The sequence below is a fragment of the Balaenoptera borealis genome, assembly GCF_965194805.1.
Source record: "Balaenoptera borealis genome assembly, chromosome: X".
Lineage (NCBI taxonomy): Eukaryota > Metazoa > Chordata > Mammalia > Artiodactyla > Balaenopteridae > Balaenoptera > Balaenoptera borealis.
This window is the reverse complement of record NC_138881.1, coordinates 51978768-52005387: the sequence shown is the minus strand read 5'-3', so window position 1 is coordinate 52005387 and position 26620 is coordinate 51978768. Positions and strand designations below refer to the sequence as shown.

The 26620-nt window shown below is 39.2% G+C and overlaps 1 protein-coding gene across 7 annotated transcripts in view; it reads left to right on the top strand.

Annotated features, from left to right (window-relative positions):
• The window catches only part of MTMR8 (myotubularin related protein 8), a 228318-nt gene that overhangs the window by 126589 nt on the left and 75109 nt on the right, over positions 1–26620 (top strand). Inside the window, exon 13 of one of the 7 annotated variants that reach the window (XM_082376611.1) lies at positions 3343–9885. The exons of 5 other annotated variants lie outside the window; for them this stretch is intronic. In XM_082376611.1, coding sequence (XP_082232737.1) covers positions 3343–3571 — 229 coding nt within the window. In that variant the 3' untranslated portion in view covers positions 3572–9885. Of the gene's footprint in view, positions 1–3283; positions 9886–26620 lie in introns of those variants that run through there. One more of the 7 variants, XM_082376613.1, reaches the window with a different exon arrangement.

Here is a 26620-nt window from a genome sequence, read left to right as displayed (position 1 = left end):
GCCTTTTCTTTTACACCTAGAGAAGTTCCTTTAGCATTAGTTGTGAAGCTGGTTTGGTGGTGGTGAATTCTCTTAGCTTTTGCTTGTCTGTGAAGTTTCTGATTTCTCCATCAAATCTGAATGAGAGGCTTGCTGGATAGAGTATTCTTGGTTGTAGGTTTTTCCCTTTTATCACTTTAAGTACTTCATTATACTCTCTTCTGGCTTGCAGAATTTCTGCTGATAACCTTATGGGGATTCCCTTGTATGTTATTTGTTGCTTTCCCCTTGTTGCTTTTAATATTTTCTCTTTGTCTTTAATTTTTGTCAGTTTGATTAATATGTGTATCGGTGTGTTCTTCCTTGGGTTTATCCTGTATGGGACTCTCTGTGCTTCCTGGACTTGAGTGAGTGTTTCCTTTCCCCTGTTAGGAAAGTTTTCAGCTATACTCTGTTTAAATATTTTCTCAGGCCCTTTCTCTCTCTCTTCTCCATCTGGGACCCCTATGATGCGAATGTTGGTGGGTTTAATATTGTCCCAGATGTCTCTGAGGCTGTCCTCATTTCTTTTCATTCTTTTTTCTTTATTCTGTTTCATGGCATTGATTTCCATCACTCTGTCTTCCAGCTCATTTATTTGTTCTTCTGCCTCAGTTATTCTGCTGCTGATTTCTTCTAGTTTATTTTTCATTTCAGTTATTGTATTTTTCATCTGTTTGTTTGTTCTTTAAATCTTCTAGAGGTTTGTTAAACATTTCTTGTATCTTCTCAATCTGTGCCTCCTTTCTTTTTCTGAGATCTTGAATCATCTTTACTCTTATTACTCTGAATTATTTTTCAGGTAGATTGCCTGTCTCCACTTCACTTAGTTGTTCTGGGTTTTTATCTTCTTCCTTCTTCTGGACCATATTCCTCTGCCATCTCATTTTGTCTAAATTTCTGTTTGTGGTCTCCTTTCTGCAACCTGCATGCTCATAGTTCCTCTTGCTTCTGTGGTCTGCCCCCTGGTGGGTGAGTTTGGTCCAGGGGCTTGTGCAGGCCTCCTGGTGAGAGGGACTTGTGTCTGCCCACTGTTGGGTAGAGCTGGGTCTTGTCCTTCTGTTGGGCAGGGCCATGTCAAAGGGTGTGTTTAGAGGTGGCTGTGATCTTAGTATTACTTTAGGTAGCCTGTCTACTGATGGGTGGGGCTGTGTCCTCACCCTGCTGGTTGTTTGGTGTGAGGCATTCCAGAACTGGAGCCTGCTGGTTCTTAGGTCAGGCCAGGTCTTGGTGCCTAAATGGTGACCTCCGGGAGAGCTCACTCCAATCAATATTGCCTGGGCCCTCTGCCACCAGTGTCCTTGCCCTCACAGTGAGCTACAGCCAGCCCCCATCTCCCCAGGAGACCCTCCAAGACCCACCGGTAAGTCTAGCCCAGTCTTCTATGGAGTCACTGCTTTGTCCTGGGCCCCAGTGCACATGGAACCTTGTGTGTGCCCTCCAAGAGTGGAGTCTCTGTTTCCCCCAGTCCTGTGGAGCTTCTGCACTCAAGCCCACTGGCCTTCAAAGCCAAATGCTCTGGGGGTTCCTCTTCCCAATGCCAGACCCTCAGGCTGGGGATCCTGTTCTGGGTCTCAGAACTCTCACTCCTGTGGGAGAACCTCTGCAATATAATTATTTTCTGTTCGTGAGTCCCCCCCTTGGCAGTTATGGATTTGATTATACCACAAATGTGCCCCTTGTACCGTCTCATTGTGACTTCTTCTTTGTCTTTGTATGTAAAATACCTTTTTCGGTAGGTTCCATCCTGTTTCATCAATAGTTGTTCAGCAGTTAGTTGTGATTTTGGTGTTTTCATGATAGGAGGTGAGCTGAAGTCCTTCTACTCTGCCATCTTGTTTGGAATCTGTTACAGGCTTCAGGGAAACAACATTCAGAATGGTCAACAAATTTCATTTGGCCCAAGAATAGAGCATACCCATGATGTCTAGTAAAGTTTTTATAACTTGATTCTGAGCTGCCTCTTGCTATATTTCAGAATGGGCACTTTCAACCATCCACCATCTCTGCCAGAGATGTCACCCAGTGCTTTCTTTCCAGGCCCTTGTGCCTCTGGGTTTACTGGTACATTATTGCTGCCAGTGTCACTGCTATCTTCAGCATTGCTGCCTGGGCTGCCAAGATGACAGGTGCCTCCAAAACATCTGGGTTCATCTCAGTCACAAGCACCACTTCCTCAGGAGAGCAGGTTGGGGTCGTGGACCTGGGGTTACAGGCACCTCTGCCATGTCCAAGGGTTGTTGAGTTCTTGGGCTCTGCCACTGACAGTGGGGGGCTAGTATCACAGGTGCCTCCATGGCTGGAGTGGTGGGATTGCAGGCCCCACTGCTGCTGATACCTGGTTTGCTGTGGCCACAGACAACACTGAAGCTGGAAAGCCAGTGTCATGTGCATCACCTCCCCTGCTGCTACCAGATTCTCTGAGGCTGCACGCTTAGCCACTGCAGATGGGGCACTGTGATCACAGGCACCTCCTCCACTGTTCATCTGGTTTCACCTCCTGTATTTGTTCCAGTCCACACACCTTTAAATGAACAGATATATGGAACTGTTCAGTGTCCTGGTGTGTTGAGCAAAGGAACCTTTGCTGAGTTATGGATGTTTTACTGGTTGTAGATTGAAGGGGATAGACAAAGAGATTGTCTCACATCGCCACGATGCTGACATCAGCTATCCCAAAATATGTTTTATATTCCTTCTTTGATCCACTGATAGTTTAAGAGTGTGTTGTTTAATCCCCATTTATTTGTGAATTCTCTGGTTGTCCTTCTTTAACTGTAATTGATTTCTAACTTTATTCAGTTCTGATCAGAGAACATACTTTGTATTATTTCAATCTTTTTAAATTTTAATGACTTGTTTTATGGCTAACATGTGTTCTGTCCTGGAGAATATCTATTTTGTGAATGATATGAATCATTTGAGAAGAATGTTGATTCTGCTGTTTTAGACATAATGTTCTATACGTCAGTGTTACTCGGTATGTGATGTTTTTCAGGTCTTCTGTTTTCTTATTTCTCTTCCGTCTCATTGTTCTATCCATTATAGAAAGTGGGATAGTGAAGTCTCTGACCAACTGTGAAATTGTCTATTTCTCCCTTCAATTCCATCAATTTTTGCTACATACACTTTGGGCTTTATTGTTAGGTGCTTATGTGATTATAATTTATATATTCTTGATGAATTTATTCTTTTATGAATACATAATGTCCTTCTTTGTCTCTTGTAACAATTTTTGACTTAATGCCTATTTTGTCTTTATTAGTACAGCTGCACCAGCTCTCTTTTGTTTACTCTTAGCATGGAATATCTTTTTCTCTTCAGTCAAGTATTTCACTTTGAATCAAAAGTGAGTCTCTTGGGGGAGGAGCTTCAAGATGGCAGAAGAGTAAGACGTGGAGATCACCTTCCTATCCACAAATACATCAGAAATACATCTACATGTGGAACAGCTCCTACAGAACACCTACTGAACGCTGGAAGAAGACCTCAGACTTCTCAAAAGGCCTGGGTAGGGCAAAAGAAAAAAGAAAAAACAGAGACAAAGGAATAGGGATGGGACCTGCACCAGTGGGAGGGAGCTGTGAAGGAAGAAAGGTTTCCACACACTAAGAAGCCCCTTCGTGGGTGGAGACTGTGGGTGGTGGAGGTGGGGAGCTTCGGAGCCACGGAGGAGAGTGCAGCAACAGAGGTGCGGAGGGCAAAGCGGAGAGATTCCCGCACAGAGGATCAGTGCCAACCAGCACTCACCAGCCCAAGAGGCTTGTCTGCTCACCCGTCGGGATGGGTGGGGGCCGGGAGCTGAGGCTTGTGCTTCAGTCGAATCCCAGGGAGAGGACTGGGGTTGGCTGCGTGAACACAGCCTGAAGGGGCAAGTGTGCCACAGCTAGCCGGGAGGGAGTCCGAGAAAAAGTCTGGAGCTGCCAAAGAGGCAAGAGATGTTTTCTTGCCTCTTTGTTTCCTGGTGCGTGAGGAGAGGAGATTAACAGCGCCGCTTAAAGGAGCTCCAGAGATGGGCGCAAGCCGAGGCTATCAGCGCAGACCCCAGAGACGGGCATGGTACGCTAAGGCTGCTGCTGCAGCCACCCAAAAGCCTGTGTGCAAGCACAGGTCACTAACCACACTTCCCCTCCCAGGAGCCTGTGCAGCCCGCCACTGCCAGTGTTCGTTGATCCAGGCACAACTTCCCCGGGAGAACACACAGCGCGCCTCAGGCTGTTGCAATGTCATGCCGGCCTCTGCCGCCGCAGGCTCGCCCAGCACTCCATACCCCTCCCTCTCCCTGGCCTGAGTGAGCCAGAGCCCCTAAATCAGCTGCTCTTTACCCCCATCCTGTCTGAGCAAAGAACAGATGCCCTCAGGCGACCTACATGCAGAGGCGGGTCCAAATCCAAAGCTGAACCCTGGCAGCTGTGTGAACAAAGAAGAAAAAGGGAAATTTCTCCCAGCAAGCGCAGGAGTACAGGATTAAATCTCCACAGTCAACTTGATGTACCCTGCATCTGTGGAATACCTGAATAGAGAATGAATCATCATTAATTGAGGATGTAGACGTTGGGAGCAAAGATACATATATTTTTTCCCTTCTCTTTTTGTGAGTATGTATGTGTATGCTACTGTGTGTGATTTTGTCTGTATAGCTTTGCTTTTACCATTTGTCCTAGGGTTCTGCCCGTCGGTTTTTTTGTTTTTTGGTTTTTTTTACTTTTTGAAAATCTTAATATTTTCTTATTTTATATTGTAATTATTTTATTTTACTTTATGTTATTTTATCTTCTTTCTTTCTTTCTTTCTTTTTTTCCTCCCATTTATTCTGAGCCGTGTGGCCAAAAGGCTCTTGATGCTCCAGCCAGGCGTCAGAGCGGTGCCTCTGAGGTGGGAGAGCCAAGTTCAAGACACTGGTCCAGAAGAGACCTCCCAGCACCACGTAATATCAAATGGTGAAAATCTCCCAGAGATCTCCATCTCAATGGCAAGACCCAGCTTCACTCAACGACCAGCAAGCTACAGTGCTGGACACCCTATGCCAAACAACTAGCAAGACAGGAACACAGCCCCATCCATTAGCAGAGAGGCTGCCTAAAATCATAATAAGGCCACAGACACCCCAAAATACACCACCAGACGTGGACGTGCCCACCAGAAAGACAAGATCCAGCCTCATCCACCAGAACACAGGCACTACTCCCCTCCACCAGGAAGCCTACAGAACCCACTGAACCAACCTTAGCCACTGAGGGCAGACACCAAAAACAACGGGAGCTATGAACCTGCAGCCTGCGAAAAAGAGACCCCAAACACAGTAAGTTAAGCAAAATGAAAAGACAGAAAAACACACAGCACATGAAGGAGCAAGGCAAAAACCCACCAGACCTAACAAATGAAGAGGAAATAGAAATCTACCTGAAAAAGAATTCAGAATCATGATAGTAAAGATGATCCAAAATCTTGGAAATAGAATAGACAAAATGCAAGAAACATTTAACAAGGACCTAGAAGAACTAAAGAGTAAACAAGCAACGATGAACAACACAATAAATGAAATTTAAAATACTCTAGAAGGGAACGATAGCAGAATAACTGAGGCAGAAGAACGGATAAATGACCTGGAAGATAAAAGAGTGGAAATAACTACTGCAGAGCAGAATAAAGAAAAAAGAATGAAAAGAACTGAGGACAGTCTCAGAGACCTCTGGGACAACATTAAATGCACCAACATTTGAATTATAGGGGTCCCAGAAGAAGAAGAGAAAAAGAAAGGGACTGAGAAAATATTTGAAGAGATTATAGTTGAAAACTTCCCTAATATGGGAAAGGAAATGGTTAATCAAGTCCAGGAAGCACAGAGTCCCATACAGGATAAATCCAAGGAGAAACACGCCAAGACACATATTAATCAAACTGTCAAAAATTAAATATAAAGACAAAATATTAAAAGCAGCAAGGGAAAAACAACAAATAACACACAAGGGAATCCCCATAAGGTTAACAGCTGAACTTTCAGCAGAAAGTGCAAGCCAGAAGGGAGTGGCAGAACATATTTAAAGTGATGAAGGAGAAAAACCTACAACCAAGATTACTCTACCCAGCAAGGATCTCATTCAGATTTGATGGAGAAATTAAAACCTTAACAGACAAGCAAAAGCTGAGAGAATTCAGCACCACCAAACCAGCTTCAGAACAAATGCTAAAGGAACTTCTCTAGGCAGGAAACACAAGAGAAGGAAATGACCTACAATAACTAACCCAAAACAATTAAGAAAATGGTAATAGGAACATACATATCGATAATTACCTTAAATGTAAAATGATTAAATGCTCCCACCAAAAGACACAGACTGGCTGAATGGATACAAAATCAAGACCCATATATACTCTGTCTACAGCAGACCCACTTCAGACCTAGGGAAACATACAGACTGAATGTGAGGGGATGGAAAAAGATATTCCATGCAAATGGAAATTAAAAGAAAGCTGGAGTAGCAATTCTCATATCAGACAAAATAGACTTTAAAATAAAGACTGTTACAAGAGACAAAGAAGGACACTACATAATGATCAACAGATCGATCCAAGAAGAAGATATAACAATTGTAAATATTCATGCCTCCAACATAGGAGCACCTCAATACATAAGGCAAGTGCTAACAGCCATAAAATGGGAAATCAACAGTAACACAATCATAGTAGGGGACTTTAACTTCCCACTTTCACCAGTGGGCAGATCATCCAAAATGAAAATAAATAAGGAAACACAGGCTTTAAATGATACTTTAAACAAGATGGACTTAATTGATATTTATCGGACATTCCACCCAAAAACAACAGAATACACATTCCTCTCAAGTGCTCATGGAATATTCTCCAGGATAGATCATATCTTGGGTCACAAATCAAGCCTTGGTAAATTTAAGAAAATTGAAATCCTATCAAGTATCTTTTCCGACCACAACGCTATGAGACTAGATATCAATTACAGGAAAAAAAAATCTGTAAAAAATACAAATACATCGAGGCTAAACAATATACTACTTAATAACCAAGAGATCACTGAAGAAATCAAAGAGGAAATCAAAAAATACCTGGAAACAAATGACAGTGGAAACATGACGACCCAAAACCTATGGGATGCAGCAAAAGCAGTTCTTAGAGGGAAGTTTATAGCAATACAATGCTACCTTAAGAAAAAAGAAACATCTCAAATAAACAACCTATCCTTACACCTAAAGCAATTAGAGAAAGAAGAACAAAAAAACTCCAAAGTTAGCAGAAGGAAAGACATCATAAAGATCAGATCAGAAATAAATGAAAAAGAAATGAAGGAAACAATAGCAAAGATCAATAACACTAAAAGGTGGTTCTTTGAGAAGATAAACAAAATTGATAAACCATTAGCCAGACTCATCAAGGAAAAAAGGGAGAAGACTCAAATCAATAGAATTAGAAATGAAAAAGGAGAACTAACAACTGACACTGAAGAAATACAAAGGATCATGAGAGATTACTACAAGCAACTCTATGCCAATAAAATGGACAACCTGGAAGAAATGGACCAATTCTTAGAAATGCACAACCTTCCGAGACTGATCCAGGAAGAAATAGAAAATATGAACAGACCAATCACAAGCACTGATACTGCAACTGTGATTAAAAATCTTCCAACAAACAAAAGCCCAGGACCAGATGGCTTCACAGGTGACCTCTAGCAAGCATTTAGAGAAGAGCTAACACCTATCCTTCTCAAACTCTTCCAAAATATTGCAGAGGGAGGAACACTCCCGAACTCATTCTACGAGGCCACCATCACCCTGATACCAAAACCAGACAAAGATGTCACACGGAATGAAAACTACAGGCCAATATCAGTGATGAACAAAGATGCAATAATCTTCAACAAAATACTAGCAAACAGAATCCAACAGCACATTAAAAGGATCAATCACCATAATCAAGTGGGGTTTATCCCAGGAATGCAAAGATTCTTCAATATATGCAGATCAATCAATGTGATACACCATATTAACAAACTGAAGGAGAAAAACCATATGATCTTCTCAATAGGTGCACAGAAAGCTTTCGACAAAATTCAACACTGATTTATGATAAAAACCCTGCAGAAAGTAGACATAGAGGGAACTTTCCTCAACATAATAAAGGCCATATATGACAAACCCACAGCCAACATCATCCTCAGTGGTGAAAAACTGAAACCATGTCCACTAAGATCAGGAGCAAGACAAGGCTGCCCACTCTCACCACTATTATTCTACATAGTTTGGGAAGTTTTAGCCACAGCAATCAGAGAAGAAAAAGAAATAAAAGGAGTCCAAATCAAAAAGGAAGTAGTAAAGCTGTCACAGTTTGCAGATGACTTTATACTATACATAGAGAATCCTAAGGATGCTACCAGAAAACTGCTAGAGCGAATCAATTAATTTGGTAAAGTAGCATGGTACAAAATTAATGCACAGAAGTCTCTAGCATTCCTATACACTAATGATGAAAAATCTGAAAGTAAAATTAAAGAAACACTCCCATTTACCATTGCAACAAAAAGAATAAAATACCTAGGAATAAACCTCCCCAAGGAGACAAAAGACCTGTATGCAGAAAATTATAAGACACTGATGAAAGAAATTAAAGATGATACAAATAGATGGAGAGTTACACCATGTTTTTGGATTGGAAGAATCAATATTGTGAAAATGAGTATACTACCCAAAGCAAACTACAGTTTCAATGCAATCCCTATCAAACTACCACTGGCATTTTTCACAGAACTAGAACAAAAAATTACACAATTTGTATGGAATCACAAAAGACCCCGAATAGCCAAAGCAATCTTGAGAAAGAAAAACAGAGCTTGTGGAATCACACTCCCTGACTTCAGACTATATATACAAAGCTACAGTAATCAAGGCAGTGTGGTACTGGCACGAAAACAGAAATATAGATCAATGGAAGAGGATAGAAAGCCCAGTGATAAAGCCAGCCACATATGGTCACCTTATCTTTGATAAAGGAGGCAAGAATATACAGTGGAGAAAAGACAGCCTCTTCTGTAAGTGGTGCTGGGATAACTGGACAGGTACATTTAAAAGTATGATATTAGAACATTCCCTAACACCATACACAAAAATAAACTCAAAATGGATTAAAGTCATAAATGTAAGGCCAGACACTATCAAACTCTTAGAGGAAAACATAGGCAGAACACTCTATGACATAAATCACAGCCAGACCCACCTCCTAGAGAAATGGAAATAAAAAGGAAAATAAACAAATGGGACCTAATGAAACTTAAAAGCTTTTGCACAGCAAAGGAAACCATAAACAAGACGAAAAGACAACCCTCAGAATGGGAGAAAATATTTGCAAATGAAGCTACTGACAAAGGATTAATCTCCAAGATTTACAAGCAGCTCATGCAGCTCAATATCAAAAAAACAAACAGCCCAATCCAAAAATGGGCAGAAGACCTAAATAGACATTTCTCCAAAGAAGATATACAGATTGCCAACAGACACATGAAAGAATGCTCAACATCATTAATCATTAGAGAAATGCAAATGAAAACTACAATGAGATATCATCTCACACCGGTCAGAATGGCCATCATTAAAAAATCTAGAAACAATAAATGCTGGAGAGGGTGCAGAGAAAAGGGAACCCTCTTGCACTGTTGGTGGGAATGTAAATTGATACAGCCTCTATGGAGAACAGTATGGAGGTTCCTTAACAAACTAAAATAGAAGTACCATACAACCCAGCAATCCCACTACTGGGCATATACCCTGAGAAAACCATAATTCAAAAAGAGTCATGTACCAAAATGTTCATTGCAGCTCTATTTACAATAACCAGGACATGGAAGCAACCTAAATGTCCATCATCGGATGAATGGATAAAGAAGATGTGGCACATATATACAATGGAATATTACTCAGCCAAAAAAAGGAAATGAAATGGAGGTATTTGTAATGAGGTGGATGGAGTTAGAGTCTGTCATACAGAGTGAAGTAAGTCAGAAAGAGAAAAACAAATACAGTATGCTAACACATATATATGGAATCTAAGGAATAAAAAAAGGTCATGAAGAACCTAGTGGCAAGACGGGAATAAAGCCACAGACCTACTAGAGAATGGGCTTGAGGATATGGGGAGGGGGAAGTGTAAGCTGCGACAAAGTGAGAGAGTGGCATGGACATATATACAGTACCAAACGTAAAATAGATAGCTAGTGGGAAGCAGCTGCATAGCACAGGGAGATCAGCTCCGTGCTTTGTGACCACCTAGAGGGGTGGGATAGGGAGAGTGGGAGGGAGGGAGACGCAAGAGGGAAGAGATATGGGGACATATGTATATGTGTAACTGATTCACTTTTTATAAAGCAGAAACTGGGCTTCCCTGGTTGCTCAGTGGTTGAGAATCTGCCTGCTAATGCAGGGGACACAGGTTCGAGCCCTCGTCTGGGAAGATCCCACGTGCCATGGAGCAACTGGGCCCGTGAGCCACAACTACTGAGCCTGCGCGTCTGGAGCCTGTGCTCCGCAACAAGAAAGGCCACGATAGTGAGAGGCCCGCGCACCGCGATGAAGAGTGGCCCCCACTTGCCGCGACTGGAGAAAGCCCTCGCACAGAAATGAAGACCCAACACAGCCAAAAATAAAAATAAATAAATAAATATAAAGCAGAAACTAACACACCATTGTAAAGCAATTATATTCCAATAAAGATGTTAAAAAAAAGTGAGTCTCTTGAAGACAGCATGTAGTCAGATGTTTTTATCCCTGTTGCCAACTTTTGCATTGTCGTTGGACAGTTTAGTCCATTTATATTTATAATAATTACTGGTAGGAGGAGTTCTGCTACTTTGCTGTTCTTTTCTTTGTATCTTACACCTTTTTTTGTTCCTTAATTTCTCCATTACTATTTTGTTTTGTCTTAAATTGAATTTTATGTGTATCATTTTGATTTTCCTGTCCTTTACTTTTCTGTATATATTTTAGTTATTCTCTTATCGTTAACCTCGGCAGTTACAATTCACATCTTAAATTGATAACAATCTAGTTTTAATTCATGCCAACTTTGCTTCAATAGTGTACAAAATCTCTGCTTATATAGAGCTCCATTCCCCTCTTTATGTTATTGTCACAAATTACATTCTGTACATTGTATACCCATTAACAAAGACATAGTTATTTAAGGGGAAAGAAAAGCAGAATTATGAACCAAGAACACAATAATGTTGGCTTTTATATTTATCTAATTAGTTGCCTTTACTGGTATTCTTTATTTTTTGTTTGGATTAGATTTACTGTATAGTGTCTTTTAATTTCAGCCTGAAGTTTACTTTACAGCTTTTCTTACAGTTCGAGACTACTAATGATGATCTCCTTCAGCTCTGCCTTATCAAGAAATATCTTAATTTCTCCTTCATTTTAGAAAGATCTGCCAGATACATAATTCTTGATTGACAGGTGTTTTTCTTTTAGCACTTTAAATACACTATCCTACTGCCTTCTGTCCTCCATGGTTTATAATGAGAAATCAGCTGTTAATATTATTGAGGCTGGATCCCTTGTATGTGGTGAGTAGCTTCTGTTTTGTTGCTTACCCAATACTCTCTCAGTGTGGATCCCTTTGAATTCATCCTTCTTATTGTTTATTGAGCTTTTTAGATGCACAGATTCATCTTTCATCAAATATAGGATTTTTTTGGCCGTTATGTCTTTGAATATTTTTCCTACCCCTTTCTTTATCTTCTTTCCTTCTGGGACTGTCATTGTGTGTTTGTTGGTATGCTCATGGTCTCCCACAGGTCCCTTATGTTCCTCACTTTTCATTATTGTTTTTCTTTCTGCCCCTTAGAGTGGGTAATTTCAGTGAACCTATCTTTGAGTTAAGTAATTCTTCTGACTGCTCAAATCTGTTGTTGAGTACCTCCAGTGAATTTTTCATTTCACTTATTGTACTTTTCATCTCTGGAATTTCTATCTGGTTCTTTTTTTATAATAATTTCTCTCTCTTTATTAATACTCATTATTTCATGAGATTTCATTTACCTCTTGTCCTTTAGTTCTTTTAGCATATTTAAGACAATTGATTTAAAGTCTTTTCCTAGTAAGACCAATGTCTGGGCTTCCTCATGGACAGTTTATATTAGTTTCTTTTTTTCCTGTGAATGGGCCATCCTTTCTTGCTTTCTTCCATGCCTCATTTTTTGTTGAAAACTGGACAGCTGAATAATATAATGTGATAATTCCAGAAATCAGATTCTCTCCCCTCTTTAGAGTTTGTTGTTGCTACTTGTTGTGGGTTGTAGTTTTCTGATTAGTGGCTTTTGAAAGCTATTTTTGTCAAGACTATATTCATTGTCATCAGTCATGACTGAATTCTCTTTCCATTAGCTTAGTTGTCAACTAGTGATTTGACAGAGATTTCTTTAAAAGCCAAAAATAAAAATAGTCTCCTGTCTGTGCAGATTGACTCTGTATTGGTGTATACCTTCAGTGCTTAACCAGATCATTTATAACACTTCCTTAACCATCACTTCCTGCTTGGGCAGAACCTAGTAATCAGCAACAGATGAAAGCTTAGGTTCTTGTCAGATATTTTCTGAACGTGTGTCCAGCTCTGGTCATGTACCTGGCTGTCTACTTTCCCTGGTATATACAGGAGCTTTTCAGTGCCCTTATTTTCCCATGTATCTCCTTGCCAAGCCTCTTCCTAGGCTTTTCAGTCTGTCTGCTGTTTGCCCCATATATTATCCCTTCCCTCAGGTGGCTGTGGATGGTATATTTGCCTTTAAATTTTTTGACAATGTCAGTAAGGCCACTCTAGCCCTGAAAAAGTTCTGAAGTGGACAAAAAGAGCCCCTGAGCTCATCCAGGAGGAGCTACCAGGGAGGTCAAAATATACAACCACAATAATTTAATAACAATTTAATTTAATTTAATAATTTAATAACAATTTAATTTAATTTAATAACAAGGTCTGTGTTGTCCCCTCTGGCACCAGAAAGCCACACTGTTAACGTGAACTGCCATTCCCAAAGTTTCTGGTAAGCTGGAGAGTGAGACTGGAAGGCAGGTAAGTCAATATGTTATAATACTCTCTTACCAAAATTTAGCAGGTTTTTCTTTGATTAAGCCTTCCACTGATTGTTGTAAGCTTTCGCTTAGATTTTGAAGTTTAAAATAAGTTGATTATTGCCTGCTTGATCATTGCTTTAGTGAGGGGACAGAGTTTTGGAGATCCCTACTTCACCCTTTTCAGTGATATCACCAATGATAGGTATTTTTTTGTTACCAAAAAGCAACAGAAAATACCTATTAAGGGAAAGATGTAGGAGAAATGTTTTTCCCTACTTCTCCCACTAAGTAAAACTAAAATCCCTGGATATTATAAAACAAACATTAAGCTACTACAAAAGTTGGAAAGAAGATGGCAGACCAACTATGGTCCACAGAACTAAAGGAAAACACAATGGTTAGTTCCATGGTTTTTGGTTTTTTTGTTTTGTTTTGTTTGCTTTATATATTCTAGACTTGAAGCTGAAGAAGTTGGCAACCAAGAAACATCAAGGAGACAGAAGAAAAAGACATATGTGAAGCCTGCCCTCTTTAGCCAAAGGACCAAAAAATGGGCAGCCTTAGTTAGATAATAACTGTTCTCCTCCAGTCAAACACTACAAAAACAAACTGTGGCCCTACCTATCTAGCAAAGGCCAAGTAAAGAGCCTAGATTTCTACCCCCATCAAGCTGTAACAAAGCACCCAAGTGCCCCTATATCCTCTCCCCAGAGTGGTGTCAGAGAAGGTCAAGTGAGGAGCTGGGATTTTTATCCCCACCAGATACTCTCCTCCTGATAGTGTCAATAGAGATCATGTGGGGAACCTGGACTTCCACCTCCACTCATTGATAATTAGTTACCTTTCCCTCTCCCCAGTTTGATGGTATTGAAGGAGGCCTAGTGGAGAGTCATGAATTTAACTACCACCCAGCATTAATGAGACCAAACCCTATGGCATCATTAGAATTTACATGGGGAGAAGTAATGAAGTACGTCTGCCCACTCCAGCTGGGGTACTATCAGTATAACACTAGTGAGGTGCTTGAATCCCCACTCCCATGCAGCAGTACTGTGGGGGCCCTCCCCAACTTGAGTGTCAGTGGAAGCCATGTGGGGAACCTTAAACTCTGTTTCCTCCTGGCACTAATAAGAAGCACCCACATTTCCTCTGCCAGAACAGTGTCATAGCTTGCTAAAATAAAGGTTTAAATAAGCACCAGAGTCTCATAACAATATTACCAAAATTTCTTAAGTTTCAGTTGAAAATTACTCATCATACCAAGAATAAGTATCAACTTAAATGAAAAAAGCATTCAGTAGACATCAACAGAAAGATAACAGTGATGTTAGAATTGTCTGACAAAGATTTTAGATAGCCATCATTAAAATTCTTCAACAAACATTTACAAATGAAAAAACTCAGAAAAGAAACTGAAAACATAGAACCAATTGGAAATTATACAACTGAAAAATAAGATAATAGGAATTTAAAAAAAAAATAATGGATAAGCTCAAAAGCCCAAGGAATCTAATAACAATTTTGTAAAAATCCTTTTAGAACTAATAGGTGAGTTCAGCATGATTACAGGATACAAGATGAATGTACAAAAATCGATTGTTTTTGCATGTACTAGTAATGAAAAAAGGGATACAGAAACAAAAATGTGTATACTGTTTATAATCATTCCCCTAAATATAATGCTTGAGATCCTGATTAGCCAGAAAACAATCTTAAATTACAAGAACAAAGTTGAAGGACTCACACTTTCTGATTTCAAATCTTACTACAACTCAACAGTAATCAAAATAGTGTACTAGCATATGGACAGACATATAGACCAATGGAATAGTATAGCGAGCCTAAAAATAATCCCTCACATATATAGTCAATAGGTTTTCAATGAGAGTTGCAAGACCATTCAATGGGGAAAGGACAGTTTTTTCAACAAATGGTACTGGGAAAACTGGATATCCACAGCAAAAGAATGAAGTTGGACCCTTACCTTACACCAAATACAAAAATTAACTAAAAATTGATTAAAAACCTAAATGTAGGCGCTAGACTATAAAATTTGTAAAGATAGAGAAAATCTTCATAACATTAGATTTGGCATTGGTTTCTTGGATATGACACCAAGAGTGGACCAAAAGGAAAAACTAGGTAAAATGGACTTGATCACAATTGAAAACTTTTGTGCATTTGTGCATGAAAGCGTACTATCGGGACTTCCCTGGTGGTCCAGTGGTTAAGACTCCATGCTTCCACTGCAGGGGATATGGGTTCAATCCTTGGTCAGGGAACTAAGATCCCGCATGGCGTGCCCCCCCCTCAAAAAAATGGTACTATCAAGAGAGTGAAAAGTCAAACTAGAAAATGGGAAAACATTTGCAAGTCATATATATAGTATGAGGTTAATATCCAGAGTATATAATGAACTTCTAAAAGCTCAACAACAAAAAAACAAATAATCCTACTCAAAAATGGGCAAAGGACTTAAATAAATGCTTCTCCAAAGAAGGTATACAGATGGCCAATAAGCACAAGAAGGACAATAAGCCTTCAACATCACTGATCATAAGGGAAATGCAAATCATACCACAGTGAGATACTACTTCACACCCATTAGGATTGTTACTATCAAAAACATGGTAAAAAAGATCAATCAGCAGGGATTTAGAGAAGTTGGAACCTTTGTGCATTGCTGGTGGGAATATAAAATGATGTACTCACTGTTGAAAATAATTTGGCAGTCCTTCAAAAAATTAAATATAGAATTACCATATGGTACAGCAATCCTACTTCTAGATTTATATCCAAAATAATTCAATATCTCTAAGAACTTTCGCATACCCACGTTAATCACAGCATTATTCACAATAGCCAAGAGTTAGAAGTGACCCAAATGTCCATTGACACAGAAATGGATAAAGGATATTTGGTATATACAACAAAATGGAGTATTATGCAGCCTTAAAAAAGAAGGGCATTCTGTCACATGCTACAACGTGGAAGAACCTTGAGGATATTATACTAAGTGAAATCAGTCAGTCATAAAAGGCCAACTGTTGTATTATTCCACTCCTATGAAGTATCTAAAGTAGTCAAAATCAGAAAAACAGGAAGTAGAGGGGTGGTTGCCAAGGTCTGGGTGCAGGTGAGGAGGGAATTTATGTTTAGTAAGTGTACAGTTTCAGTGTTGCAAAATAGAGTTCTAGAGATCTGTTGCACAATAATGTAATGATACCTAACACTACTGAACTTTACACTTAAAAATGGTTGAGATGGTAATTTTAATGTTATGTCTTTTTTACCACAATAAAAAAAAAATGTGACCAGGAAACATTCCATCTAACCAATCTAATAAAAAAAGAAATACTTAAGTGACAATCTAACAAAATATATATAGGTCTTGTGTGCTGAAAACTATAAAACACTGCTGAAAGAAATAAAAGACTAAATAAATGGGAAGACATAAGATAGTCATGGATTGGAAAACTTAATATAGTAAAGATGTCCGTTCTCCTCAAATTGTTATATGGATATAATGCATTTCCTATCAAAATTCCAGAAAGATTTTTGGAGATATTGTCAATATTCTGAAATGTATATAGTAAGGCAAAGGAACCAGAATCATTAAAACAGTTTGAAAAAGAAGTACAAACCAATACGTTTCATGAAGGTAGATATGAAAGTCCTCAACAAAGTATTATCAAATCAAATCCAAAAATTAAAAAAAAGAATTATTGGCATCCTTTATATATTTTGGATATTAATCCTTTGTGTGAAATGACCATTTTTCTACTACACTCTTTCTTGACCATTGGCACCCTTTATATATTTTGGATATTTATCCTTTGCAGTTACATGTGTTACAAATTTAAAAAAAATGTTAACGCTGGGTAAAACTACCAGATGCTGGGGAAGATGCAAATGGCTGATTAACTCTCCCCCATGAGCATTCAAGCCCTGAATAATGATTACCTGGGCTCACTCAATAGCCATAGTCTTGGAGCAGACTTTTCTTTATGAAAACTTAGTATTGGAATGAGGTGCCATTTCTACTGTAAAGCCAAGAACATTCCCTTGGAGGATACTGCTTCATTGTAGAGAAGGATTTAAAAGACTCCCTAAGTGATGAAAATTTAAGGCAAACAGGCAATCCTTGCCAGTGAAAGTTTGTGTGTAGGCGTAGGTGTAGGTATGTAAAATGTGTGTTGCTTATCAACATTTGCCTTTTCCCTTTATGTGCAATGAGGAGATCTCTTGTTGGGATGTGCTGAGGTGGTCCCATGCATGGGGAGTGAACCAGGCTCCATGGGGAAGATTTATTCCAGCACCTCAGGAGGCTGGGGCTGGGTTCTTCTCCAATGTGGCCCACCTGGCACTGTGCTAAGCATTAGGTGGAAAGGGTTGAGTATGGATGGGAGTGTGATCTAAAAGAGAAGCATCCTGAGAGCTCGGGGATGCTGCAGGGGTGATTCAAAGAAAAGAGCTGAGTTAATAGGAGTATCATAGCAACATGAACAAATTTCCTGCCATCAGAATGTGCAGGACCACCTGTAACCTCATGTGGCAGAGACACAAGCCACGGTGTTAGTGGACTGGTCGTGCTTCCTGGTTTTCTCTCTCTTCCTGGGTTCTTGCAGCAGGACCAGTCTTCTTTGAACTAAGTCCCTAGTGTTCCTGCCCAAGTAGGGTGGTTGGAGGAGGCTTCGGGAAATCAGGGGAATTCCTGTCCCTGAGGGCAGGTGGGTGCTCAAACAATAAACTGAATAAATAAAAGTGAAAAGAAAAGAATTATACACCATAACGACGGGGGATTTATTCCAGGTATGCAAGGGTGGTACAACATTTGAAAATCAATTAATGTAATCCATCACAGAAACATGCTAAAAGAAAAGTCATAATGTCAGCAGTTGCAGAAAGAGCATTTGACAATATCCAACATTCTCTCAGTAAACTAGGAATAGAAGGGAACTTCCTCAACTTGATAAAGAATATCTTCAAAAATCCTACAGATAACATCATAACTAATGGTGAGCATCTCAAAGCCTAAGATGAGGAACAAAGCAGGGATGTCCCCTGTCACCACTCCTTTTCAACATCATACTGGAAGTCCTAGCTAATGTAATAGACAAGAAAAGGAAATAAAAGGTATACAGATTGGGAAGGAAGACATAAAACTGTCTTTGTTTACAGATGACATGATTATATGTAGAAAACATGGAAGACTGGACAGAAAATCTCCTGGGAGTAATAAGCAATTATATCAAGGTTGCAGGATACAAGGTTAATATACAGAAGTCAATCGATTCCCTATATACCAATAATGAACAAGTAGAATTTGAAATTAATACCCAATTAAATTAAATTTAATTATAAATTATAGTTTAATTATAATTCAAATATAAAAAATATATTTTAAAATAATACCACTTTATATTAGCACTTGAAAAAAAATCACATAGGTATAAATTTAATAAAACATGTACAAGATATACATGAGGAAATCTACAAAATTCTGATGAAGGAACTCAAAGAAGATTAAATAAATAGAGAGATAGCCCTTCTTCATGGATTGGAAGACTCAATATTTAGTTCTTCCCAACTTGATCTATAGATTCAGTGCAAACCCAGTCAAAATCCCAGCAAGTTATTTTATAAATATCAAGAAAATGATTATAAAGTTTATATAGAGAGGCAAAAGACCCATACTAACCAACACAATATTGAATGATAAGAACAATGGAGGACTGACACTACTGAACTTCAAGACTTACTATAAACCTACAGTAACCAAGACAGTTTGCTATTGGCAAAATAATATACAAGTAGATCAATGGAACAGAATAGAGAGCCCAGAAATAGACCCAGATGAATTTAGTCAACTGATATTTGACAAAGTAGCAAAGACAATGCAGTGGAGCAAAGATAAACTTTTCAACAAATGCTGGAACAACTGGACATGCACATCCAAACTTAAAAAAAAAAAAAAAGGAATCTAGACACGGATTTTATCACCTTCACAAAAATTACCTAAAACTTGATCACAGACATCTACATGTAAAATGAAAACCTATAAAATTCCTAGAGGATAACTTAAAAGAAAAGTTATATGATCTTGGGTATGGCAATGAATTTTTTTTTTGGTACTTTTATTTTTTAATTTTTTTAAACATTTTTATTGGAGTATAATTGCTTTACAATGGTGTGTTAGTTTCTGCTTTGTAAAAAAGTGAATCAGCTATACATATACATATATACCCATATCTCTTCCATCTTGCATCTCCCTCCCACCCTCCCTATCCCACCCCTCTATGTGGTCACAGAGCACCGAGCTGATCTCCCTGAACTATGCAGCTGCTTCCCGATAGCTGTCTATCTCACATTTGTTAGTATATATACGTCCATGCCACTCTCTCACTTCATCCCAGTTGGCCCTTCCCCCATCGTGTCCTCAAGTCCATTATCTACGTCTGTGTCTTTATTCCTGTCCTGCCCCTAGATTCTTCAGACCTTTTTTTTTACATTTCATATATAAATGTGTTAGCATATGGTATTTGTTTTACTCTTATGGACTTAATTCACTCTTTATGACAGACTCTAGGTCCATCCACCTCTACAAATAACTCAATTTCATTTCCTTTTATGGCTGAGTAATATTCCATTGTATATATGTGCCACATCTTCTTTATCCATTCATCTGTCAATGGACACTTAGGTTGTTTCCATGTCCTGGCTATTGTAAATAGAGCTGAAATGAACACTGTGGTACAGGACTCCTTTTGAATTATGGTTTTCTCAGAGTATATGCCCAGTATTGGGATTGCTGGGTTGTATGGTAGTTCTATTTTTAGTTTTTTAAGGAACCTCCATACTGTTCTCCATAGTGGCTGTATCAATTTACATTCCCACCAACAGTGCAAGAGGGTTCACTTTTCTCCACACCCTCTCCAGCATTTATTGTTTGTAGATTTTTTGATGATGGCCATTCTGGCTGGTGTGAGGTGATACATCATTGTAGTTTTGATTTGCATTTCTCTAATGATTAGTGACATTGAGCCTTCTTTCAAGTGCTTCTTGGCAATCGGTATATCTTCTTTGGAGAAATGTCTATTTAGGTCTTCTGCCCATTTTTGGACTGGGTTGTTTGTTTTTTTGATATTGAGCTGCATGAGCTGCTTCTAAAATTTGGAGATAAATCCACTGTCACTTGCTTCATTTGCAAATATTTTCTCCCAATCTGAGGGTTGTCTTTTCATCTTATTTAAGGTTTCCTTTCATGTGCAAAAGCTTTTAAGTTTCATTAGGTCCCATTTGTTTATTTTTGTTTTTATTTCCGTTACCCTAGGAGGTGGGTCAAAAAGGATCTTGCTGTGATTTATGTCATAGAGTGTACCACCTATGTTTTCCTGTAAGAGTTTTAGAGTGTCTGGCCTTATGTTTAGGTCTTTAATCTATTTTGAGTTTATTTTTGTGTATGGTGTTAGGGAGTGCTCTAATTTCATTCTTTTACATGTAGCTGTCCAGTTATCCCAGCACCACTTATTGAAGAGGCTGTCTTTTCTCCATTGTATATTCTTGCCTCCTTTATCAAAAATAAGGTGACCATATGTGTGTGGGTTTATCTCCGGGCTCTCTATCCTGTTTCATGGATCTATATTTCTGTTTTTGTGTCAGTACCGTACTGTCTTAATTACTGTAACTTTGTAGTATAGTCTGAAGTCTGGGATCCTGATTCCTCCAGCTCCATGTTTCTTTCTCAAGATTGCTTTGGCTATTCGGGGTCTTTTGTGTTTCCATACAAATTGTGAACTTTTTTGTTCTCATTCTGCGAAAAATACCATTGGTAGTTTGATAGGGATTGCATTGAATCTGTAGATTGCTTTGGGTAGTATAATCATTTTCACAAGGTTGATTTTTCCAGTCCAAGAACATGGAATATCTCTCCATCTGTTTGTATCATCTTTAATTTCTTTCACCAGTGTTTTATAGTTTTCTGCATACAGGTCTTTTGTCTCCTTGGGTAGGTTTATTCCTAGGTATTCTATTCTTTTCGTTGCAGTGGTACATGGGAGTGTTTCCTTAATATCGCTTTCAGATTTTTCATCATTAGTGTATAGGAATGCCAGAGATTTCTATGCATTAATTTTGTATCCTGCTACTTTACCAAATTCATTGATTAGCTCTAGAAGTTTTCTGGTAGCATCTTTAGGATTCTCTATGTATAGTATCATGTCATCTGCAAACAGTGACAGCTTTACTTCTTCTTTTCCAATTTGGATTCCTTTTATTTATTTTTCTTCTCTGATTGCTCAGGCTAAAACTTCAAAAACTATATTGAATAATAGTGGTGAGAGTGGACAACCTTGTCTTGTTCCTGATCTTAGTGAAAATTGTTTCAGTTTTTCACCATTGAGAATGAAGTTGGCTCTGGGCTTGTCATATATGGCCTTTATTATGTTGAGGTAAGTTCCCTCTTTGCCTACTTTATGGAGGGATTTTAATCATAACTGGGTGTTGAATTTTGTCAAAAGCTTTTTCTGCATCTATTGAGATCATAGGTTTTTAAGCCTTCAGTTTGTTAATGTGGTGTATCACATTGATTGATTTGCATATATTGAAGAATCCTTGCATTCCTGGGATAAACCCCACGTGATCATGGTGTATGATCCTTCCAATGTGCTTTTGGATTCTGTTTGCTAGTATTTTGTTGAGAATCTTTGCATCTATGTTAATCAGTGATATTGGCCTGTAGTTTTCTTTCGTTGTAACATCTTTGTCTGGTTTTGGTATCAGGGTGATGGTGGCCTCGTAGAATGGGCTTGGAAGTGCTCCTCCCTCTGCTATATTTTTGAAGAGTTTGAGAACAGCAGGTGTTACCTCTTCTCTAAATGTTTGAAAGAATTCACCTGTGAATCCATCCGATCCTGGGCTTTTGTTTGTTGGAAGATTTTTAATCACATTCTCAACTTTAGTGCTTGTGATTGGTCTGTTTATATGTTCTATTTCTTCCTGGTTCAGTCTCAGAAGGTTGTACTTTCCGCAGTATTTGTCCATTTCTTCCAGGTTGTCCATTTCATTTGCATATGGATGCTTGTAGCAATCTCTCATGATCCTTTGTATTTCTGCAGTGTCAGTGGTTACTTCTCCTTTTTCATTTCTAATTCTACTGATTTGAGTCTTCTCCCTTTTTTCTTGATGAGTCTGGCTAATGGTTATCATTTTTTTTTTATCTTCTCAAAGAACGAGCTTTTACTTTTATTGATCTTTGCTATTGTTTGCTTCCTTTCTTTTTTATTTATTTCTCATCTGATCTTTATGATTTCTTTCCTTCTGCTAACTTTGAGGGTTCTTTTGTTCTTCTTTCTCTAATTCCTTTAGTTGTTAAGTTAGGTTGTTGTTTATTTGAGATGTTTCTTGTTTCTTGAGGTAGCATCGTATTGCTATAAACTTCCCTCTTAGAACTGCTTTTGCTGCATCCCATCAGGTTTGGGTCATCGTGTTTTCATTGTCATTTCTTTCTCTGTATTTTTTGATTTCCTCTTTGATTTCTTCAGTGATCTCCTAGTTATTAAGTAGTGTATTGTTTAGCCTCCATGTGTCTATTTTTTACAGATTTTTATCTGTAATTTATTCCTAGTCTCATAGCATTGTGGTCAATAAAAGATACTTGATATGATTTCAATTTTCTTAAACTTACCAAGGTTTGATTTGTGACCCAAGATATGATCTATCCTGGAGAATGTTCCATGAGCACTTGAGAAGAAAGTGTATTCTGTTGTTTTTGGATGCAATGTCCTATAAATATCAATTAAGTCCATCTTGTTTAAAGTATCATTTAAAGCTTGTGTTTCCTTATTTATTTTCATTTTGGATGAGCTGTCCATTGGTGAAAGTGAGGTGTTAAAGTCCCTTACTATCATTATGTTTCTGTAAATTTCCCCTTTTATGGCTGTTAGCTTTTACCTTATGTATTGAGGTGCTCCTATGTTGGGTGCATAAATATTTACACTTGTTATATCTTCTTCTTGGATTGATTCCTTGATCATTATGTAGTGTCCTTCTTTGTCTCTTGTAATAGTCTTTACTTTAAAGTCTATTTTGTCTGATATGAGAATTGCTACTCCAGCTTTCTTTTGATTTCCATTTGCATGGAATATCCTTTTCCATCCCCTCACTTTCAGTCTGTATGTGTACCTAAGTGTCTGAAGTGGGTCTCCTGTAGGCAGCATATATACCAGTCTTGTTTCTGTATCCATTCAGCCAGTCTATGTCTTTTGGTTGGTGCATTTAATCCTTATACATTTAAGGTAATTATCGATATGTATGTTCCTATTACCATTTTCTTAATTGTGTTCATTGTGTTATTCTAGGTCTTTTCCTTCTCTTGTGTCTCCTGCCTAGAGTAGTTCCTGTAGCATTTGTTGTAAAGCTGTTTGGTGGTGTTGAATTCTCTTAGCTTTTGCTTGTCTGTAAAGGTTTTAATTTCTCCATCAAATCTGAATGAGGTCCTTGGTGGGTAGAATAATCTTGGTTGTAGGTTTTTCCCTTTCATCACTTTACATATGTCCTTCCACTCCCTTCTGGCTTGCAGAGTTTCTGCTGAAAGATCAGCTGTTAACGTTATGGGGATTCCTTTGTATGTTATTTGTTGTTTTTCCCTTGCTGCTTTTAATATTTTTTCTTTGTATTTCATTTTTGGTAGTTTGATTAATATGTGTCCTGGCGTGTTTCTCCTTGGATTTATCCTGTATGGGACTCTCTGTGCTTCCTGGACTTGATTAACTATTTCCTTTCCCATATTAGGCAACTTTCAACTATAATCTCTTCAAGTATTTTCTCAGTCCCTTTCTTTTTCTCTTCTTCTGGGACCCCTATAATTCGAATGTTGGTGCATCTACTGTTGTCCCAGAGGTCTCTGAGACTGTCCTCCATTCTTTTCATTTTTTTTTTTCTTTATTCTGCTCTGCAGTAGTTATTTCCACTATTTTATCTTCCAGGTCACTTATCCTTTTGCCTCAGTTATTCTGCTGTTGTTTCCTTCTAGAGAATTTTTAATTTTATTTATCGTGTTGTTCATCATTGTTTGCTCTTTAGTTCTTCTAGGTCATTATTAAATGTTTCTTTTATTTTCTGCATTCTATTTCCAAGATTTTACCTCACCTTTACTATCATTACTCTGAATTCTTTATCAGGTAGACTGCCAATTTCGTCTTCATTTCTTTGGTCTGGTGGGTTTTTACCTTGCTCCTTCATCTGCTGTGTGTTCCTCTGTCTTCTCATTTTGCTTCACTTACTGTGTTTGGGGTCTCCTTTTCACAGGTTGTAGGTTCATCGTTCCCATTGTTTTTGGTGTCTTCCCCCAGTGGCTAAGGTTGGTTCAGTGGGTTGTGTAGGCTTCCTCGTGGAAGGGAGTAGTGCCTGTGTTCTGGTGGATGAGGCTGGATCTTGTCTTTCTGATGGGCAGGACTGTGTCTGGTGGTGTGTTTGGGGGTGTCTGTGACATGATGATTTTTGGCAGCCTCTCTGCTAATGGGTGGGGTTGTTTTGCTGTCTTGCTAGTTGTTTGGCATAGGCTCTCCAGCACTGTAGCTTGCTGGTCGTTGAGTGGAGCTGGGTCTTAGCATTGAGATGGAGATCTCTGGGAGAGCTTTTACGGTTTGATATTACATGGAGCCGGGAGGTCTCTGGTGGACCAATGTCCTGAACTCGGCACTCCCACCTCAGAGGCACAGCTCTGACACCCGGCCAGAGCACCAAGACCCTGTCAGCCACATGGCTCAGAAGAAAAGAGAGAAAAAAAGAGAAAGAATGAAAGAAAAAATAAAATAATGTTATTAGAATAAGATTTAAAAATTATTATTAAAAATAAAAAAATTTAAAAATAATTTAAAAAAGGAAAAAAAAGAAAGAAGAGAGCAATCAAACCAAAATACAAATCTACCAATGGTAACAAGCACTAAAAACTATACAAAAAAACAAAAACAAAAAACGGACAGACAGAACCTTAGGACAAATGGTAAAAGCAAAGCTATACACTCAAAATCACACAAAGAAACATACAGAAACACACTCAGAAAAAGAGAAAAAGGAAAAAATGTGTATATATATTTGCTCCCAACATCCACTGCCTCTATTTAGGAATGATTCGTTGTCTATTCAGGTTTTCCACAGATGCAGTGTACATCTAGTTGATTGTGGTGATTTAATCTTCTGCCCCTGAGGCTGCTGGGAGAAATTTCCCTTTTTCTTCTTTGTTCGCACAGCTCCTGGGTTTCAGCTTTGGATTTGGCCCTGCCTCTGCGTGTAGATCACCTGAGGGCATCTGTTCTTCACTCAGACAGGACGGGGTTAAAGTAGCAGCTGATTTGGGGGCTCTGGCTCACTCAGGCTGTGGGGAGGGAGCTGTACGGAATGCGAGGTGAGCCTGTGGTGGCAGAGGCCAGCATGACATTGCAACAGCCTGAGGTGTGCCGTGTGTTCTCCCCGGGAAGTTGTCCCTGGATCGTGGGACCCTGGCATTGGTGGGCTGCACAGGCTCCCGGGAGTGGAGGTGTGAATAGTGACCTGTGCTTGCACACAGGCTTCTTGCTGGCTGCAGCAGCCGCCTTAGCATCTCATGCCCATCTCTGGTGTCTGTGCTGATAGCCTCGGCTTGTGCCCTTCTTGGGACTTGTTTAGGCAGTGCTCTGGATCCCCTCTCCTGGTGCACCCTGAAACAATGGTCTCTTGCCTCTTCGGCAGGCCCACACCTTTTCCCAGACTCCCTCCCAGCTATCTGTGGTATATTAGCCCCCTTCAGGCTGTGTTCACGCAGCCAACCCCAGCCCTCTACCTGGGATGTGACCTCCAAAGGCCGAGCCTTTGCTCCCAGCCCCCATCTCTCCTGGCCAGCGGTTCAGCAGACAAGCCTCTCGGGCTGGTGAGTGCTGGTTGGCACCAATTCTCTGTGCAGGAATCTCTCCACTATGCCCTCTGCACCCCTCCCTATTGCTACACTCTCCTCCGTGTCTCTGAAGCTTCCCCCAAGCCACCCCCTGTCTCCGCCAGTGAAGGGGCTTCCTAGTGTGTGGAAACTTTCCCTCCTTCACAGCTCCCTCCCAGTGTTGCAGGTCCCGTCCCTATTCTTTTGTCTCTGTTTTTTCTTTTGCCCTACCCAGGAATGTGGGAAGTTTCTTTACTTTTGGGAAGTCTGAGGTCTTCTGCCAGTGTTCAGTAGGTGTTCTTTAGGAGTTGTTCCACATGTAGACGTTTTTCTGATGTATCTGTGGGGAGGAAGGTGATCTCCACGTCTTACTCTTCCACCATCTTGAAGGTCTGGCAGTAACTTTTTAGATAAAACACTAGAGGCACGATCCATGAAAGAAATCATTGATAAGCTGGACTTCATTAAAATTAAGAAGAAAAATGTGTGCTCTACTAAAGACACTTAAGAGAATGAGAAGCCAAAGCCTGGGAGAAAATATTTACCAAAGACTAATCTGATTAAGGACTGCTACACAAATTACATAAAGAAGTCTTGA